Source organism: Salvia hispanica, chromosome 2 (assembly GCF_023119035.1).
Source record: "Salvia hispanica cultivar TCC Black 2014 chromosome 2, UniMelb_Shisp_WGS_1.0, whole genome shotgun sequence".
Taxonomy (NCBI): domain Eukaryota; kingdom Viridiplantae; phylum Streptophyta; class Magnoliopsida; order Lamiales; family Lamiaceae; genus Salvia; species Salvia hispanica.
Window position 1 is genome coordinate 16,951,684 of NC_062966.1, and position 18,905 is coordinate 16,970,588.

The 18,905-nt window shown below is 39.3% G+C and overlaps 4 protein-coding genes and 1 non-coding gene across 6 annotated transcripts; 2 read left to right on the plus strand and 3 right to left on the minus strand.

The window, feature by feature from the left end:
* Positions 1-823: 823 nt before the first annotated feature.
* Positions 824-3,193, plus strand: LOC125204898 (myosin heavy chain IB-like). The gene is made up of 4 exons (XM_048103667.1): positions 824-1,149; positions 1,776-2,094; positions 2,692-2,750; positions 2,853-3,193. Exons 1-4 carry the CDS (start codon positions 948-950, stop codon positions 2,882-2,884), a joined length of 612 nt encoding a protein of 203 aa, XP_047959624.1. The 5' UTR covers positions 824-947; the 3' UTR covers positions 2,885-3,193.
* Positions 3,194-3,304: 111 nt separating this feature from the next.
* On the minus strand, positions 3,305-5,928 carry LOC125208446 (probable inactive receptor kinase At4g23740). The gene is made up of 3 exons (XM_048108063.1): positions 5,768-5,928; positions 4,269-5,550; positions 3,305-4,137 (listed from the first exon to the last, which is right to left on the minus strand). Exons 2-3 carry the CDS (start codon positions 5,479-5,481, stop codon positions 3,485-3,487), a joined length of 1,866 nt encoding a protein of 621 aa, XP_047964020.1. The 5' UTR covers positions 5,482-5,550; positions 5,768-5,928; the 3' UTR covers positions 3,305-3,484.
* A 3,511-nt stretch (positions 5,929-9,439) lies between these two features.
* Positions 9,440-9,635, plus strand: LOC125208718. The gene has a single exon (XR_007174199.1). It is a non-coding gene; the product is annotated as a U2 spliceosomal RNA (small nuclear RNA).
* A 1,507-nt stretch (positions 9,636-11,142) lies between these two features.
* On the minus strand, positions 11,143-15,714 carry LOC125208465 (plastidial pyruvate kinase 2-like). Its single transcript, XM_048108091.1, has 12 exons — positions 15,309-15,714; positions 14,585-14,872; positions 13,955-14,120; positions 13,729-13,863; positions 13,506-13,616; positions 13,287-13,375; positions 12,986-13,048; positions 12,734-12,909; positions 12,194-12,296; positions 11,962-12,110; positions 11,708-11,816; positions 11,143-11,506 (listed from the first exon to the last, which is right to left on the minus strand). Exons 1-12 carry the CDS (start codon positions 15,540-15,542, stop codon positions 11,399-11,401), a joined length of 1,731 nt encoding a protein of 576 aa, XP_047964048.1. The 5' UTR covers positions 15,543-15,714; the 3' UTR covers positions 11,143-11,398.
* A 425-nt stretch (positions 15,715-16,139) lies between these two features.
* LOC125204086 (S-type anion channel SLAH3-like) lies at positions 16,140-18,399 on the minus strand. Of its 2 annotated transcripts, none has more exons than XM_048102633.1 (4): positions 18,081-18,393; positions 17,591-17,995; positions 16,737-17,507; positions 16,140-16,633 (listed from the first exon to the last, which is right to left on the minus strand). In XM_048102633.1, exons 1-4 carry the CDS (start codon positions 18,177-18,179, stop codon positions 16,241-16,243), a joined length of 1,668 nt encoding a protein of 555 aa, XP_047958590.1. In that variant the 5' UTR covers positions 18,180-18,393; the 3' UTR covers positions 16,140-16,240. The 2 variants fall into 2 exon arrangements, with proteins under 2 accessions (XP_047958590.1, XP_047958591.1); XM_048102634.1 differs by having other exon boundaries at positions 16,380-16,633; positions 16,760-17,507; positions 18,081-18,399.
* Between the last annotated feature and the right edge of the window lie 506 nt (positions 18,400-18,905).

Here is an 18,905-nt window from a genome sequence, read left to right on the forward strand (position 1 = left end):
CTTGCCATTATATATTTTTATAATTATATTTTAATTAATATAACCTGATATTATTTTGAACAGGGATATGGAGTATCAAATTATAAATATTAAAGTAAATTGAATATCGAAAGTTATTTATCCAAGATCCACATTTTAACATATCTCACCAAGACCCCCAACTGAACAAATATCTCAACATATTTATACTTGTACCATTCACAAAGTTCTACATATATACTACTCTCCTATATCACATGCACATCACGTCTTGGCCACCCAATCTGCAATTTTTACATAATTTTACAGTTTCTATAATCTGTAACATCTGCAATTGTATTTATTCTTTAGAATTCCCACGAGAATGAGAGATGCCGATGAGAAATAGTACTACTACTAAAAGAAAACAAAGCAACATAAAATATTAAAGAAAAAAAATCAACTGTCATGCAAGCTTCTAATTCTAAATATGCACATGCCATTCAAATTCCTAAAGTAAGAAATTATAGTAGAGAATTAAATTAAATTAGATTTGTTTTTGAAATTGAAAAAGTAGGATAAAATACATTAGATTAAATTAAATTAGACTTGTTTTTCAAAATTAAAAAATCGAATTTTATAAAGTAAGAATGTCATATTTCATAATTAAAAATTGAAATTAGAAAGCTGCGAGAATCTACGGTGATGGAAAATGAATTTGGAGGAATGATGGTGAAAATTTGTAAAGTTATGCTAGTATTTATAACAGTAGGGAGTAGGGAGAAATAATATTATGAAGCTTTTATAATTTAGTATTTTTTTATTTTTTTTTAGTAATGATATAATTTAGTATTTTTATTATTAGTACATGAATTGTTTTGGAAAGATCTCCTTTTGTTGTCGTTCTCCTGATAGATCGGCGTCTACGGTCGCCTCCGTCTAGTGGTTGTGCAGTTTAGCTCTATAATATTTCTCAGAGCATTCTGCAAATGTCGCGATTGAACTCGAGCCGTCGGATCCAAATCGATACCTCGGAGCCTCGCTACGATGTAAACACCAATGTGACGGATGATCTAGATCCCTTTATGGGAGTCAAAGTTAGACGGAAAGCCTCCCGCCTTCGGGATTATCAGGGTGATTATATCGATATTCAGTCCCGACCTCGTCTTATGAAGATTCTCGACAAACAAGGTTTGATTTTACTGTGCTTTTGTCATTAATTCTCTTATTCGTCTTTCGTGATCCAACATTTTGACTTCTCACACTTTTAGCAGTGTCTTGCGTCAAGCATTCGTTTTTTGATTTGCTTTCCCTTATGCTGCACTCAATTTGTTCATAGACATTAGTTGATCTTCTTCTTTTTATTTTTTTTTAATAGTATTACCTTTTCTTAACTAGGTGCTTGAATCTCTTTTTCTCATTCATTTTCCAAGTTGAGGACAAATTCTATCTGCTTTAGTCAAGTTCTTGGACAACTGTAGCTATGGTAGAAGAGAGGAAAGAAAACATGGAGAAAGAACAAGAAATTAGACATAAACATAATGGTGCTTGTTACAATATTGGTGTCCTTGTGAGTTACTGATGATCGCATATAGGGCAACTGAGTGATAGGGGTTTCTTTTGATAGTTGCTAGGAGATATATCATTATATGGTACTATATGGCAACAAAAGAATGTGTTGCCATATTAGGCCATCCAGCCAGTTAAAGCTTTAATTTTTTTTCACCATGAGTCGGACATGTACGTAACTATGTATGTATGCGTAGATTATATGTGTTTGTGCCTTGTTACTTATGTTTTATTGAATCATGTCGCAGGTGACAGAAAAGTGTTGTTTGCTGATAAAGTTATAAAGTTCACTGGTTCGGGCAAGATGAAACGCCGTATACTTCTCGTTACTGATTTTGCCATCTACATTGCGGATCCAGAGACTGATGCACTGAAAAGAAGGATAGCCCTTGCTGCTGTTGATAAATTGTGTTTAAGTGAACTAAGCGATAATTTCTTTGCAATTATTATTCCCACAGAATATGACCTACTCATGGCTAGTACTAGAAAGACGGAAATTGTGACAGTCTTAGTGGATGCTACAAAGAGTGCCTCAGACTATGAACTCGAGGTTGCCTTATCTGACAGGTAATCTGATTAGCCTTTCTTCGTTTATCTGTTGTAATTGTTCAGGTAGCTTTTTCTTGTTATCAGCGTGGTAGAAACAGATTAGATCTTTTACACGCTTGGAGTAGTACTCTTGTAAGGTGTTGGAGACTCCCTTCTATTTATACTCTTCTGTTTTACTTCCCACTGAGGAAAATCATCATTCTTTCGACTTGAGATGTACTTGCTACTGCTCCGTAGCTCCGGTTTGCTGTTTTCTTAGTACATTTGAACTTTGGTAATAAGTTAACAAACCATAACATTTATGCTTAATAGACAGATAGTGTGTTATGTGGACAATGGGTTATAGACTTTGAAATATGAGTTTTCAGTGCACTAGAGCCATGTTTAACACGAAAACAAACTTGTCTGCTCCTTAGAGTAAGACACATTGCTCCATTTTAGTCATTTTTAAATTAAGCCTATCTAATATCTTTGTTTTTGAGGATCGTACGATTGGTTATGTGCTCTAAAACATGTAGATAAACTCTCTGTGCACTATAAAAAGAAAGATCAAATGATAGAGCTTCTAGTTGCTCTTGAGCATCGCCTAACTGCATTTGAGTTCAATGCCTGCAGATTTGAGTACAATGCAGCTGCAGAAGTAGCGAAGGAAGTCCAGTTTGAGGAAGAAGAAGGTTTGTTTCAAATTTACATGTCTTCAATTTTATGCAGTAGACTTGATGTTGTATATGCTTTGATTCTGCTTACATTTTGATGATTTCCTTGCACTAACTTAGGTGGTGTTAAAACAAGAATTGTTCAGAGATGAATTGCGCATACGACGTCGATGTCTAATACTTGTAGGAAGTATGTTTGGTGTTGCAGAGTGGTATGTTGCAATCAACGAGTCACGATCAAATTGGCCTTATCGAATTGTTTCATGTATCTTGTTTGATTTTGAGCAAAATGTTTCCTCTGCTTTCTGACCAGCAAGAAATGCAGAACTTACTGTGGGTATATAATTATATTTATAGTAGATCAACATGTAAAATATGATAGTACTTATTATTTGTTGTATCTAAAGTAATTTGATCGACTATTGAATTTTCCCCTTGTGCGTATTGCACAAAATTTGTCATTTTTGAAATTTGTTATTTTATGTGCACTCCTTGGTATGATTGCAAAAGTACTAATTGTAAAGTACTACCATTCCCTATGTAAAATCAAAGTATGAGCTGCACATTCAGAGTACATAAACAAACATTGAAAACTTTGTCAACAATTCTCTGGGTACCGAATTGTCAAAGAAAATCAATAATACAAACTAAGCAATGACCTGTAACTTAGCCGCGAAATGATAAGTTAATAATTAAAGACCAATAGTAGTGAAAGAATAAAAAAGTGGTTAAAGAAGTTTACAAGCAAGAATCTAGTCACGATTGGAAGGTGATCCCATCTGCGTGAGAGGCGGCGTTGGAGCCGGAGTTGAAGCTGGAGATCTTGTTCCAGCAGACTGAGTGCTGCTTCTTCCTCTAATGTCCTCAAGCAACCTCACCACCTCTTCGATTTTCGGCCTCTGCGCTGCCACTCTGGCCACGCAGGCCATGCCTATTTGCAGCATCGCCACCATTTCTTCCTCTATATTCGGATACCTCAGCAGCTCCACGTCAAACACCTCACCCGTCCATTCCTCCCGAACAACAGAATGAACCCATCTAACGAGATGGACTGCCTCCTCCCCAGCAACCGGAGATTTCCCAGTCAGAAGCTCGAGCAGGACTACTCCAAAGCTGTAGACATCAGACGCCTGCGACGCCTTCCTAGTGTCCGTGATCTCTGGTGCTCGGTACCCAGAGCTCCGCGTTGCTGGCGCCACAACCGGGCTCATCACCGTTGCTAACCCGAGATCAGACACACAGCCAAAATGCTTGGAGTTGAGAAAGATGTTGGAGGCCTTCACATTTCCATGAACAAGCTTCCCTCCACTCTGCGTGTGGATGCACGCGATGCCCCTCGCTGCGCCCGTTGCAATCCTGAGGCGTGTCTCCCAGTCTAGAGGAACACGGTTGCCACCTCTCCTCGCTGATGATCATAACAACACATCACAGATTAGTAGTAATCTATAACCTTAAGGGCAGTTTGGTAGGGTAGATATATCATGATCATGGAGTTATATGACAAAAAATGACCAAAAATGTGTGTTCTTATCATACCGTGTAGCAACGAGGAGGCGCTGCCTTGATTGTAATAGTCGTAAACCATAAGCTTTTCATCTTTGGAATAGTAGTAAGCTCTCAAAGTAGCCACATTTTCATGCTTGATACTTCCGGCCATCTCCATCTGCTGCTCGAACTCCTTCCTCCCCACGACGACCTCCTTCAATCTCTTGACCGCAACGATGGTAGCATCCTCCAAAGCCGCCTTATACGTCGTCCCAAACGTGCCCTTCCCGAGCACCTCCGCAGAGGCCCTCAACAGATCCTCGAGGTCGAATGCAAGATTGCTCCCTTCAAAAAACACAAGCTTGCTATTCCCATCGGGAGTCATCTTCTTCACCGGCTTCTCTTTCTTTACAGTGGTTAAGATCTCACCATCGTCGTCTCCCTTTCTGTTGGTTACGATCAACAGAAGGGCGATCGACACAAACGCCAGCACGCAACTGCCGATGATGATTCCCAACACCGCAGTCTCACTAAACTTGGATGAATGCCTCGTCCGCGGCAGAGGAGACGGAGACGGAGATGGAGATGGTGTCTGAAGCGGAGTGGACAAGTTGTTGCCGGAGAATGATGAACTCGGGAATCGAGAGAGTGATCGAGGCAGGAGTCCGGAGAGATTGTTGTTGGACAAGTCGAGAAACTGCAGGCTGGGGAGATTGATGTCAGGAACATCTCCAGATAGAGAGTTATTGGCGAGATTCAAAAGAGTGAGATGAGTCAAATTCAGAAACGAAGACGGGATGCTTCCGTTGAAATCATTGTCCGATAAATTCAACGCCGTCAGATTCTTCCAGAGCGACAAATCCGAGGGCAGGGGGCCTTCAAAAGCGTTGCTCTGGAGATGAAGACCGATCAAATCGGGAAGCTGCAGAAGATCGGCAGGGAAAGAGCCCGTGAGGCCGTTGGATCTCAAACTCAGGATTTGAAGGTGAGATAAACGGGTGAGCGTGTTGGAAGGGATAACGCCTTTGAGTCCGACGCCGGGTAATCGGACGGCTATGACGCTTGAATTATCACGGCTGCAGGTGATTCCAGTCCAAGTGCTGCAAGCAGAGGTGGTGTTATCCCAATTCAGCTTCCGTGAGTGGTTAACGCTGTCTATGAAATCAAGCAGAGCCCGTTTGTCGTCAACGGGCTCCGTTGTTGCAGGCGACGGCATAGCAGCGCAGTAGACCAGAATTGCTGAGAATATGAACTTGAGGCCCATTTTTTATACTAGCACACAAAACAAACCTCAAACTCAAATAGTACTAGTGTGGATATATATCTGCCATGGCTGTAAATTTCCGAGAAAAAGGAAAAAAATTCAATGTATTAGCCGTTATTTTGAATATTCTAAATAACGTTAGGTCAACCAACCAAAATCCTAAAGTAAGGTTTTATTAGAGACAAAAGAGGCGAGGCAATGAAAACAAAGTAACGTGTGTGTATTTCTAATTTCTCTCAGAATTCGAATAAAACAGTAGAGAGAGAAACAAAATAGTAGTCCTAACCTGCAAGGCAGAAGAGAGAGCAGGGAGGTTTATTGAGATGAAGAGAGACGCAACAACCGAGAATTGATCAGATTCAGAATGTGATGAAAGCGGCCGTTGCAGAAATGAAGTCCACCAAAATAGATTAAAAAGGAAGAGAAGTTGGTTGGGGACCGAGCAATAAATGATGGTGTTAAATAAAGAAAGGAATTGTTGGCATATGGAGTAGATAGTTTACAGATGAGTGCAGTTGTGGTGCTATAATGGCGCGCTAAGAGTGGGGGCTGCACGTGCTCGCCAAACTAACCACTTCGACTACCTTAAAACTAGCTACTACGCAGCTCACGTAACTGCACTGCACCACTCTCAAATCTCAATTCTCATACTGCACTGCTCATTTTTTTTTTCTTTTTTTGGGCAGTGGGGATTGTCTCTAGGGTGGCCGGTCGGGCTCCAAATGCTGGAATTTTACAAGAAAATCTCCATCCCGGAATGTGTATCATTATAAAAAAAAAAATTCTATTTTTGATAAATAGAGCCTACTTTCCACTAACTCTTTACATTTATTATAAGACCATCTTCAATGGCTTTAGGCCAGCCATATGTTAGCAATAGCCTAGCCAAAAACTCCTCCTACCACATCATCAGTACAAGAAACTGGACAAGCAATAGCCTAGCCATAGGCCAGCAAAATTATAAAAAATAAATAAATTACAATCACGCAAAATACATAATTAAATTTACGAAACAGATACGAGAAAATGCAATAATTTTATATAAATTAAAAAAAGGTACATCCTAAAAAAAATTACATAAATAAAAAAAATTCATAAAAAAAATACATAAAAAATGCAATAAAAAAAATGCTATAATTTTATATAAATTTAAAAAAAGATACATCCTAAAAAAAATTACATAATTAAAAAAATTCATAAAAAAAATACATTAAAAAATGCAATAAAAGAATGCATAAAAAATACATATAAAAAATGCAATAAATAAAAAAAATATATTATAAAAAATGCAACCGGCTAGCTGAAATTGAGCCTGCTATGGCGGCTAACGCATCGGCTAGAGCTCGCCGATCGGCTAGCCTAAATTGCCGCAATGGAGGCTAGGGATCGGCTAGCGCTCGCGATCGGCTAGCCTCCATTGGAGATGCTCTAAAATGTGGGACTCTCATTCCACTAACTTTTCAACTTAATTTTCTTCACATTTCTTAAAACCCGCACCGAGTCAAATTTGAACAATATGGGGAGTATATTCAAGTATAACAACGATGCTTAATGAATGTAGTAGTTCCTATAATTACTAAATTTAGAGTACAAGTTACTCAATGGGGCCCTGTCCTCCCCAATAATTAATTTCTTTTTTTTCTTCAAATATCATTATCACTACGTGTTTACTTTTCTACATAATATTAATTAAACATTATGGTCAATATCACGTAAGATCGACAATTATGATTTTGCGTACGTGAACCAAGCACGCACATGTACACATGGCCATACTTATTTACCATTACCAATATAGTATCAATTCATATATGGCTGTATACCATGCCAATCTTTTTATATTATGCCTAGTTGTAAGACACATCATATCAATATTTTAGTTGATGTTAAAGATTAATTCCTTAATTTCTGCTACTTAATTAATTTTTGTACTATGTATTTATAAAATTCCACGACAGTTACTAGATTGATTAACTTTTCCACAAGCACCGCCTCAATATGTCACCTACTGCATGACGTGGCTCGTGTGGGGTCCCCTTACACTTACTATCAAAAGGTATAGCAATTAGCTGGGTTAGACTTCTCTGGTGGTAAAAGTTATTTTAAATGTTAGTATTACATGATTAAATTAATGGAGAAATGTGGGTGTAGATTGTAGAACATCACCTATTTAATGAGACAATAACATTATCACGCACATTAATAAATAATAGGAGTAGTATGTACTAATTTAAATCATCAACTTTTAAGAAGAATGCAATAAACTACCAGGTTGGGATGAATAAATTAACAATAACATGCACTTCAATCACCAAACCAAACTCCTTAAAATGTATTTTTTTTTTTGAAAAAGGACAACTGTAGAAATCAGAAGGATTATTAAAAAATGCAGTTTAAGGAAGTGGTAGACAGCCCAACGACATTCCCGCCATGTTATAACCGCCACTTCCAACCCATGTGCTTTGATCATCTGTGACATGTCCCTCCTGGCTATCAAACCGATTTCAACCGCAACTTGTTCGGCAAAATTCCAGAGAGAAATAGTGTCATTTGAAATGTCATGTGAGTAATCATTTGTATGATGATGTATAAAAATACCCTGTCTACTTGCCATGTATGGGAAATGTGGGAATTTGGTGGAGGTGAATCGATGGAATTCCGTATAGGTATATTCTTTGGTGAAGCATTGGAGGTGTGTCAGGAAATAAAGTTTTTAGTTGTAGTCTCTCTCTGGTTGTTACTCATACTTTGTAAAGGAGTTAGTGGTATGAAATGTGAATAATGTTTTGTCTAATGAGGCAGAGGATAGAAGTTGATTTGATTACCAGAGCTAGTGTTGTTGCGGCTTGTGGAGATTACATCTACGTTGAATTGAAGGGCTGAAACCTAATTTGTCAGGTGGAGAATGCTTAGTCAAAGTATTTGAAGAGATGAGAATCGAGGATGCTGTTTCTTGGACTTCAATATGCAGGATTTAAGTATAGCATTTGTCTCAATTCTTTCAGCTTGCATGATTGATCTACGCACTTGGCTGTGTTGGTCGGGTTGATGAGGCCTATGCTCGCATTAAGCAGATGCCCCAGTGATAGGTTATGGGGAGCTCTACTAAATGCTTGTCGTGTGTATAATAGCATGGATATTGAAGTGGTAGCGGCTGATCATCTATTCCAATTGGCTACACATCAATCAGGTTACTATATCTTGTTATCAAACATCAATGTTGAGGCTTGGAGATGGAAGGATGTAACTTTGGTTCATCAATCATGAGGATTAAAGAAAAATACCCAGTGTTATTAATGTTGAGTCCATGCTCGAAGGAGATATACCAAGAGTTGGATATCTTGGTTGGAAAAATGAAGGAAGCTGGTTTCGTGCTTCTCCTTCCGAAAAGCTTCCCCGATTCACTGCTACGCGAGTTGCTTCTTCAAAAATCAGCACCATACCGGGTGCCCTCAGTGAACAATCCTAACCAAAACTCTGTCTAAACTTTGCATTTCATTCTTCGGTCTCACCAATTTTTACATTTTGCGTGTATTTATTCAGTTTTGATCTTCTCGTTTTAAAGATTTCAATTAATAAAGAAATTATTAACAAGGTATTACCATGAACTTGTTCAAAAGATCTTGCTTCTGCATCTCATCATTAGATTTGTTTTGGCCGTTACTCAATTCTTTAACAGGGAAACTTGGTTTCAAACAAGAAGAGTGTACAAACAATGAACTTACAGGAAACTGAACAAAAAAGAACCCAGACCAACAAGGTGTAGAAGAAAAGAACTTGTGAAGCAGATAAATGAAATCCCAAGGGTTATTAGGGTGAGTTTGATAGTGTTTTGTGATCTTTCTCATAATAAAGATGGAGCTTTGAGTTTGTTGGGATTATCCCACATCGAATAGGCTACTGTAGTTTTACAGATGAAGAGGATTATAAAACAACAAGGCCTTGAGCATAGAGACTCATACCTTTCTCGGCCTTTTGGCTAAGATCAAGTGTAGTATCTGTTCTTATCAGTTTAATATCTGATATGTGGGCCATCGGCCCACACGATATTAAATTTATTTTTTGAGGGGGAAAGCCCATTAAGGTAGCTTGCTATTTGGACTTTCATGCGTCGCCCATGCATTACACTACTGCTTGGGCCTGGCGCACCCCACCAATTCCAGTGTAAGCATTTGTTGAAGGAAATTAATAATGCGCTGTGACTGCGTTGCTTTGCAAGTGTTTTACGTGGGCAATATTTTGGGATGGCCCATGTGGTTGAGGCCACCCTATTGCAAAGAGATTAGAAAAGGATAGGTCTCTCAGTGTCTGCATATTTATTTGATTATCAACGTCCATAATTTGTGTGGCGTATTTAGAAAGTAAATTATGTACTGTACTCTTTGAACAAATCGGTTTTTCCCAAACGACGAACTCAAAGAAAAGGCGTATTCCATGGATCGAGAGAAGCACTAAATTTTACTTCTTTGCCGGTTTCTTTTCTGGTTCCTCGTAATTGGAGAGTATCACAATAGGTTCAAACAAAAGTGATCATAACTAGCTTCATGTTTTTTTGACTTAAGAAAAATTGTGTAAAGTGAGTTAAATAAAGGAAGAATAAAGTGAAAAATAAAAAATGTAGAAATGTAAAGAAAGAATAAAGTAAGAGAGAGCAAAGTAAGTGAGGAAACATGTGTAGACTTTTATTAATAAGGGAAACGACTCCACTAATATGGAACGTACCAAAATAACAAAATGACTCTACTACTAAAAAAATACGACGTAATTTAATTGGGGGAGTAAAGTATGAGAGAAAAAAAAAATTTGTTAAAAAAGAAAATGACTAAACTATTTTTGAATAACCTAAAAAAGAATACGACTGAATTACCTTAGAACAGAGGGAGTACAACTAAAAATTAAACCCACATTCTATTCACTTTTCTACATAAAATCAACAATTTTTTAAAATAACTCAATAATTAAATACTCCTTCCGTTTTTTAAAATAACAACTATTATCATTTTTGGCCGTTCCTTAAAAATACAAACTTTAGATACTTTCTATATTTTAGAATAGAGATCCCACAGTCCACTAACTCTATTTCCACTACTTTTTTCTTTTCCTCTTTCTTACTTTGCTCATTTTTCCTTTTCTCTCTCTTACTTTACCAATTATTCTCACTTACTTTACCAATTGTACATTAAAATTCGTGTCGTTTCAAATATTTCTATTTTTGAATACGGAGAGAGTATATATCAAATACTGAGCGGAGGGAGTATATATATAAGTACGGAGTATAAAAAAAATGTCTAGAATCAAAATGCAAATATATGCATTTCTCCAGACAAGGTCAAAAATGGCGTTTCATCCACCAACAATCCCGACCCTCTCCAACTACAAATACGTTGCGGTGGCCTTCCTCACCCAAACCTAGCCGGCCACTGCGACCCTCCCTCCTATATCTCTGGACCGGGCTTTTCAACTACAATCCGCCCTGCGATTACAGCACTGACTACTTATTTGGAGCTTTTTTCAAAGATTGTCACACCAACCGATTGATTTTCTATTCGATAACTAATTAACCTCTTACACTTGTTACATAATTATTTATTCACATAAGGTGGGAAAAAATGTCAGTACTCCTATTTTCTCAGCTGAAAACCGTGAAGAGCAGAGATCAACTTCGACAAACGGACAACTAAATCATTGATTGAACAGATACAGAGTGAGAAAAACTTCCTGCAACTCTTCACTGCTACAATAGTAATACAGATAACAAGTCTAATTTCCCAGCTTAAAGTCACATGAAAATAGAAATATAAACCCCCAACGATATGACCTAGCTGAATAGCAGTTGCTTCATCAAGGTTACCCGTGGAACGGTGATTCCTCCAGTTGGATCCTTGCTAAGATGAATCTTCAATCTCCCCTTTCCTCACTACACCTTCCTAACTTGAATATTATGGGTGGACTGGAACCGCCAGATCGGCTGTTTCCCACTTTGTACAAGAGCAATCTCCTCACCTCGTTTCACCATTCCTTGCTTCTATAGGAGATAAAAAGTAGGACAAGACATGTTATCCTTTTCGTATGCTAGTAAAGAGGAACCAAAAGAGCTAGATTTTGATGCAAGACCAAGATAATGCAAAATCTACAAGCTGACAATATCTAACATTATGAGATAATGCATCATATAATAACTTAAGAAGAAGTTAAAAGTCAAGCTAAAGAACAGATGAAACTCCACCTGCAGTAAATCCAATGCATTTGCAAATGTCTCATCAGCATCTTCCAAGAAGTCTATGTGTATGGGGCAAACCCCCTGGTACAAAGCCAATCTCTGTTGTATTCTCTTACTGTTACATAATTAAAAACGATGAAATCAAGTTATGGCTGCAATCGTCAATGCTTAATACCATGTTTTAAGTGCCGAGGGGTGATCATTTTACTTTAATATAGATATCACCTAACATTAAGTTCCAATACAATGATGTGACTCACTCATTTGTGAAAGCATATATTGTGCCAGAAGGCCGGTAATGGCTAAGTAGAACTGCCATGAAGCCTGTCCTAGTGAAGACAACAATTGAAGTTCCGAGTGTGTTTGCCATCATCGTCGCATGGAATGCAAACATTTCGCTCATATGATTCTGCAAAATAATGATTAAACAATAAAAGACATTGACTATATGGTCAACATTTTGTAAGCAATTTAAGAAGTAACTAGACTGACCTTGAAGGCTAATCCTAGATTTGGAGGAGTTTGTGCACCAACTATAGTAGCCTCAGTCCTCAACGAGACTGTGTGCATGACCTTGACAGCTTTTAGAGGGAACCTGTTAAGGATAAAGTGTATCCAAGAATGAGATTGGCAGCGGTGTGCTTGGGGCAGGAGAGTTCATGTTTTCTTATATTTTCTTTGCTTCCAATTCTAATATTATTACCTGGGTATTTGTTTATTGGTTACCGTTATCTTTAATATAAGTCTCTAATATAACCTAATACAGACAGGGACGGAGCCAGGAATTTATATAAAGAGGGGCAAAATTATACATAGATAAAATTTAAGAGTTTCAAGAGGGGCAAATAGTGAGAAATTACAACAAATTAATTTTATAATGTATATTATATATATATGTGATGAAATTTGAGGTGGGGCATTTGCCCATGCTAGCTATGAGCTGCATCCATCCCTGAATACAGAAGCCCAACTAATTTAATCATGCAAAGCAAATGAGTGGTCTAATATCATAATCAATGAAAAGTTACTTACTTCCCATGCGCAGTTTCTCCTGAAAGCATAACTGCATCGGCACCTTCCCTAACTGCAATAGCGATATCTGAAACCTCTGCTCGTGTAGGAGTAGGATGTACAATCATGCTTTCAAGCATATTTGTTGCCACTATGACTGCTTTTCCCATACTTTGACAGATCCTTATAATTTCTTCCTACAGTTGAAATAAATTGATTTTGTAACATATTGCTACAATGGCCTGATTTTGTACAGAAAATCTCATGAGTTACCTGCAATAAAGGGACTTCTTCAATTGGCAACTCAGCACCAAGATCTCCTCTAGCAACCATAGCCTAAAAAATACAAAAAAAAAAGAAACTATTAACTTTATCTCACACAGTTTGAATTCCTTAGTTTACCAGAGTGACTTTCCACATTAAACATACATATTTAAAGGGTAATAATTGCCAAACAGCATGAATCCAAATTACAATCAAATTCTTTAGACATATTTGCATAAGTGTAACTTCGACAAAATTCAAAAATTGGTTGCATCATCGTTCCCAAAGCAATTGAGCTATATTCCATTACCCCATCGGATGCAGTTATGATTGAATGTAAGTTTGGAATGGAATCTGCACTTTCAATTTTCACAATGACGTGAATGTCTGCACCAGCATCTGCAGAAGAGATGGGGGAATTAGAAGTAGGAGAGAGAAAACTTATTATTTCAGAAATACAACTGACTTTTAAAGTGTACCACTACTATAATTATATGGCCAATTCTCTGACCAAGAGCTCGAAATTTACCTTTGAGATAGTTCTTTAGTTCATGGACCACAGCAGCATCCTTGACAAACGACACAGCATAAAAGTCAACTTTGTTGTCGACTCCAAATTTAATATCATCCCAGTCTTTGTCTGTAGGATTAATGCCAGAAGATTATTACTTAGGGGATAAAATCGAACATGATACATGGCAATCACAAGCAATAATAACAGATGATTCAATACATGTGCTATTTTATCTAACCAGTAATGGATGGAAGTGTTGCGCTTTTTCCCCGAACATTAAGATGTCGCCGAGATTTAAGTTCTCCTCCATCGACGACTTCACATTTCACTGAATCTTCAGTTTTCGATTTCACTAAGAATGACATCATACCACCTGTATGATCAAGCAGTGGTCAACATCAGCTTAAGAGTTCATAGATAGCCTAATATGTCAATCACAATATACAAAAATCACGATTATGTACCATCAACGAGAAGCATGTCCCCATCTTCTACATCATTAACAAAATCATCATAGTTGACACTAACACAATCTGCAGTCCCAACTCCTCTTTGAATTGTAAATGTAAATTCCTGACCCGGCACTAAATTAATTGGTTGGGGTAAATCACCACTTCTAACCTCAGGACCCTGCAAGCAGAACTCAGATGATCTTAATTGCACGTCAGTAAAAGTAATAAACAAAGTGAGATACAATCGACCTTTGGAGGGCATCTCTAAAAAAAAAAGGGACCTTCACAAGGAATTAATTCAAAACTTTCTTTTTCATGACTTATTATTTGAGTCTTACTTAGTAGGGTGACATGCCAGTTAAATGCTCAAAGAAGTAATCGTTGCTAAAAAAAATCGAGAAAGGACATAAAAAATTAGCCCTACCTTTTCAAGATTCCGGCTGTATAATTATATGACTATAGTAGATTCTTAATAGTTAAGGTATTTATCGTTAGGGGGACTGACAGCTTAGTAGCCTGCTAGCTTTCTATCAATAAAATCCGCAAGTGACTGCTAACTTGACAAAGCTGTAATTGGAACAAACAATCAATTCATGTTTACCACACTAGGGAAATTTTGAAAGCAAAAGGAAGAGAACTTGCCTTGGTGTCAAGCATGATGGCAATAACATTGTCCTTCACTTGGGAATTATATTCTTTAACCAAATCAATGACTTTCTGGTGTGATGCATGGTCTCCATGGGACATATTAAGACGAGCAACATTCATACCAGCCTCAGCCAGCTTCCATATCATTTCCTTAGTGTCAGTCGAGGGGCCAATTGTGCAAACAATCTTTGTCTTGCGTCTAACCATGGGCTTAGACCACACTCCCACAGATGTGTCACCGAGTTGGGGAATCAGCTGAGAATACTGATTTTGCACTGCAGCCTACTCAAGGAAATAAATTAAATGGACAAACTCTAACATCTCCAATAATAAAGCAACACATAGCCTTCAACACAGCATAATCAGATTTAACTAAATCAATTTAACGAAACAGATTTCTACCAGCGGAAAACAATTCTTCTTTCAATCAGTATCTCAAAAACTGGAACAGTGAATTCCAAACTAAGTTGAAGATACTAGTACAAGCAACAATGAGTAGCTTCCAACATTCCACCAAGTAAATTAAGTTCAGCTAACTACAAGTACAAGCGAGTGATGGCGGATCGCATAAATCCAACACACACCACAAGTATACAATGCTTCAAAATTACTTGCGGAGACGCGCAGATGCTCACTATTTGAGGAAGAAGAGAAGCAAGAAACGAGCATTTACCATTTAAAAAAGCAACACAAACTGGAGTATAATATAAGAACAAACCTTGGTTAGGTCTTGAGGAGACACCGGAATCACTTCCGTGGCAGATCTCCTGGCCACGACCGGGGAACTGACATGCACGGCTCCGCGACGGTTCCTCCTCTCAGTTTGAGCCAAAACCTTCGCTTTGAAGGCGCAGCCCGGTTTCAGCTTCTCCGCGCAGCTCTGTGGAGAGCTAGAGTTAGGATTGGGCAGCAATGAAGCATGGATCGACCGCGTCGCCACCACTTGCGCCATCGTAGCAAAAAGCTCGAAGAGAGAGGCAGGGGAGTTTGAGGCAATGCGATGGAGAAAAGAGTATGAATGGAGAGAGAGATTGGAAAAATCGCCTATAAATTTGGCCTGTTGGGGTTGGTTGGTCTCGTTTGTATCGAAATTGAAGAAAGAGAAAAATGGTGGCTACTTGCTTCTAAGCTGTTGAAACAGTTGGGTTGAGTTGGGTTGGGGGTTTAGAGGGGGTAGAACCGAGATTTCACTTTCATGTTTATGTTTAATGCGGCTTCGACGGTAAGTGCGGTTCAGAAAGCGCTTTAAGGGCCCATGAACAAAGCCCATAGGGCCCCATTAAAGTCCATATATGCTTGCTTTGAGATGATTTTATTTACATTTGTCTCTAACTACTTAAATTCTTAATTTGTTTTAGGTTTGAATTGTTGGAATTTTATCTGGTTCAATTGAATTTGGAACATTTATATGAGAACACACCTCGACGCAGATCATGGTCCATCTGCTCTAGTTATAAGTAATTAATTTTGATTGAGGTATATGCATCCTATAGTTGGTTTTGTGGACAAGTTTTGCCTTTTCATAGGGTTAAGCCACATGGTAGATTAGTTAAAAACATAATGTAGAATTTGATGAAACATCTAGTGTATTCCATTTATATGGTCGACAAAAATCCCTCACACTTTACAAAAGGTTTATTAGTGTTCATCTCAGGGTCCAGCTGGTTGAGTCTCCACCAGCTCGGCGTCTTTGGCATCGGAAAACTTAAGATACTGGTCGACGGCGGCGTCGGAGCTGGCAGCTCGCCTGTGGTACCATCTCCGCGTGGTGGATGATTTGGGCCTCCTCTCGCTTATAGCAATGGCCATGTCGTTGGGAAACAAATCCCCTAATATAAAGGCATGGATCACCGTTACCACAAGCAGCGCCGCCACTATAAGCGTCGCCACAAGGCACAGTATCACCGCAAACGTCTTCGTCACCGCGTTATCCACCGCGCTCGAGTACCTTATGGTCGCGATCGCTGCTCCCGTCATCGGAAACGTGTACGCCCACCACGCCAGCGAGAATCTTATCCCTCTGAAGAAATTCACTCGGATCGCCTGCAACAAATTTACCAACCACATTAATCATATACTCCAACTCCACAACCACTCTCTACTTGTTATGATCATGCCCAATGCTGCGAGTTTTTTACAACTATACCAAGGAGAGATAGAGGAACATGCCGATGAAGTAGGCGATCCGCGACCCGAAATCGAAGGAGCCGACCATCTTCGCCCACGCCATGGAGGCGACGCTAGGCGCAGCAACAAACAGGAAGAAGACCGGATGAAGCTCTTTGGGAAGCGTCTCGTTCGTGGGAAGTCTCTGGTAGAGCGTGACAAACAAAACAGTGTAGTGAGCCAATCCAATGGCAAAGAAGAAAATAGGCCCTTCTTTTATCCCCATCGACGCCCCCAGCAATGCGCCCACGAAGTTTCCCACGACTGACAGGTGGTTGCAGGGGTTTGCCACCTTGGACAGCCGCCGCTGGCCTCCCGACATCCACTGCCCGTAGATCTTCACCTCGAGGCAGAAGATCGGAGTCATTAGGACGTACCAGAGCGGTTTCGGCAGCGTTTTATTGATCGACGGCGGGATTCCCATCGCGAGGAAGAGGAGGGCGATCCACGGCGCGAAGAAGAAGTTGACCCGGATCGGGTGGTGGTACTCGCGGCGGACGGCTTCCCAGTAGAAGACGAGCTTTAGCGCGTAGATGGCGGCCACGGCCGCCATCACCGCGATGGAGATGAACCAGAACACCTGGTTTATGTGCGGGCTTATGTGGAGAAACCTTGTTGATTCGGTTGAAGATATCGTCTTCCACATGATGGCTTGGCTGCTCACTCCCAGGCAGATACCGAACGACGACACTGGAAACCGGAGAAGGAACGGCCACAGCTTGTCCTCCGGCAGAAGTATTTCCTCCGACGGCTGTTGATGATAAAACCACACATTTTAGATCATTTTATTTTAAGTCTGACAAGTCTAAGATAGAAATTAGATTATGAACATACACGCAAGACGTCTAGTTCAGGGCCCTCTAAGGCGTCGAAGTATCGGTCTACAGGGACGCTTCCCATTTCGACACGGTGGGGCTCTCGTTCGCAAGGGCGGCCGCGGAGATTGGTGAGCTGCCGCTCGAGTTTGCCCGACCATGTCTTGAAGGAGTCGTACCTCTTGTCTCTGAGCTTGTTGATTCTTGGCGGGAGAGGGGCGGATTTTCCGTTGGTGATGGCCTCGTGCAGGGCGGAGGCTTTTGGGATTGGTTGAGAGTAAAACATGGTGGTTGGAGCAGAGGGAGGAGGCGCCAGATTTGTGCTGTCGTCGTCGAACAGAACTCTCTTTGCTTTGTGCTCGACCGGTGAAGGCGGCATGCTGATCGAAACAGAATGCGTCTCGATTTCAGCTGCTTCGATTCCCTGTTGTTGACGATGCCAAAATCTTTCACCATATATGCATACAAGAAAAGTAGTACTAGTAAGTAAAATGATTGATGCAACTTACAGAAAGTGATGTGTGGGGGGCTTCAACGCCATCAAAACCAGCTACTTCATGGTCGCTGATGGCTTTGATCAGTGAAGGAAGCTCTTCATTCTTCGTCATACCTCTAACTCTAATCAACTTCTTTTGTCTCAACTAATTCTTGAATTTTGGCAAACACAAACACCAATATAAATATATCTTGTAGCACTACTATAGTAGAAACAAGGCGAAGTGATGCTGTGAATTTAATGTGGAATGTGATGTGAGTCCGCGTGTGCAAACAAAACAGCTAGCTGCGCTCAATGATAAGGACGCATATTTTCAACACGAAAAACACACTATCAGTTCAACATTAGGTGAGCTATATATATGAAGCACACCAGCTTTGTCTTAATTGGCATCATTGCTAAAATCATTTATTACTAAAAACACAGCTAATTACCACAAAATAGACGGAACCTCCCTACTCCTTATTCAGACCAAATCATATTTATCCAACTACACTGAGCTCATAATGCAAATCAAAATGCTTATTTTAAAGGGAAAAAATGAAGATACTACTAGAACACAGCGTTTATTTAGATGGAGTATTTATTTTTCGTAGTCAAATTATTTTACTATAGACATGCCAACACGACCTAAATTCTTTGTGTAGCTGTCAGAAAAATGGACGGCGTAGGTTCTCTACAGCAAATAGGTCTCCAGATTATTCTAAACAATTTGATCAATTAAGCAGAGTTTTCGGGTCAAACAACCATTACCTACTGCGGCGTAAACTAATTGTCCTAGGATATTCCCATCAATAATCCTTTTTTAGTTCAATAGAAAGTTTTGTACTATAAATTA

What these genes read in the sequence shown, in the direction of transcription:
- LOC125204898 (XM_048103667.1), top strand. Translation starts at nt 948, where the DNA reads ATGTCGCGATTGAACTCGAGCCGTCGGATCCAAATCGATACCTCGGAG. An exon ending in GAGGTTGCCTTATCTGACAG is followed by an intron (nt 2,095 to 2,691) that starts GTAATCTGATTA and finishes CAATGCCTGCAG; the next exon opens with ATTTGAGTACAATGCAGCTG. An exon ending in CCAGTTTGAGGAAGAAGAAG is followed by an intron (nt 2,751 to 2,852) that starts GTTTGTTTCAAA and finishes GCACTAACTTAG; the next exon opens with GTGGTGTTAAAACAAGAATT.
- LOC125208446 (XM_048108063.1), bottom strand. Translation starts at nt 5,481, where the DNA reads ATGGGCCTCAAGTTCATATTCTCAGCAATTCTGGTCTACTGCGCTGCT. An exon ending in CGCCTCCTCGTTGCTACACG is followed by an intron (nt 4,138 to 4,268) that starts GTATGATAAGAA and finishes TATGATCATCAG; the next exon opens with CGAGGAGAGGTGGCAACCGT.
- LOC125208465 (XM_048108091.1), bottom strand. Translation starts at nt 15,542, where the DNA reads ATGGCGCAAGTGGTGGCGACGCGGTCGATCCATGCTTCATTGCTGCCC. An exon ending in CTCCTCAAGACCTAACCAAG is followed by an intron (nt 14,873 to 15,308) that starts GTTTGTTCTTAT and finishes TTCCTTGAGTAG; the next exon opens with GCTGCAGTGCAAAATCAGTA. An exon ending in ATGCATTGGATTTACTGCAG is followed by an intron (nt 11,507 to 11,707) that starts GTGGAGTTTCAT and finishes TATCTCCTATAG; the next exon opens with AAGCAAGGAATGGTGAAACG.
- LOC125204086 (XM_048102633.1), bottom strand. Translation starts at nt 18,179, where the DNA reads ATGACGAAGAATGAAGAGCTTCCTTCACTGATCAAAGCCATCAGCGAC. An exon ending in CCCCCCACACATCACTTTCT is followed by an intron (nt 17,996 to 18,080) that starts GTAAGTTGCATC and finishes CGTCAACAACAG; the next exon opens with GGAATCGAAGCAGCTGAAAT. An exon ending in CTGAACTAGACGTCTTGCGT is followed by an intron (nt 17,508 to 17,590) that starts GTATGTTCATAA and finishes TATCATCAACAG; the next exon opens with CCGTCGGAGGAAATACTTCT.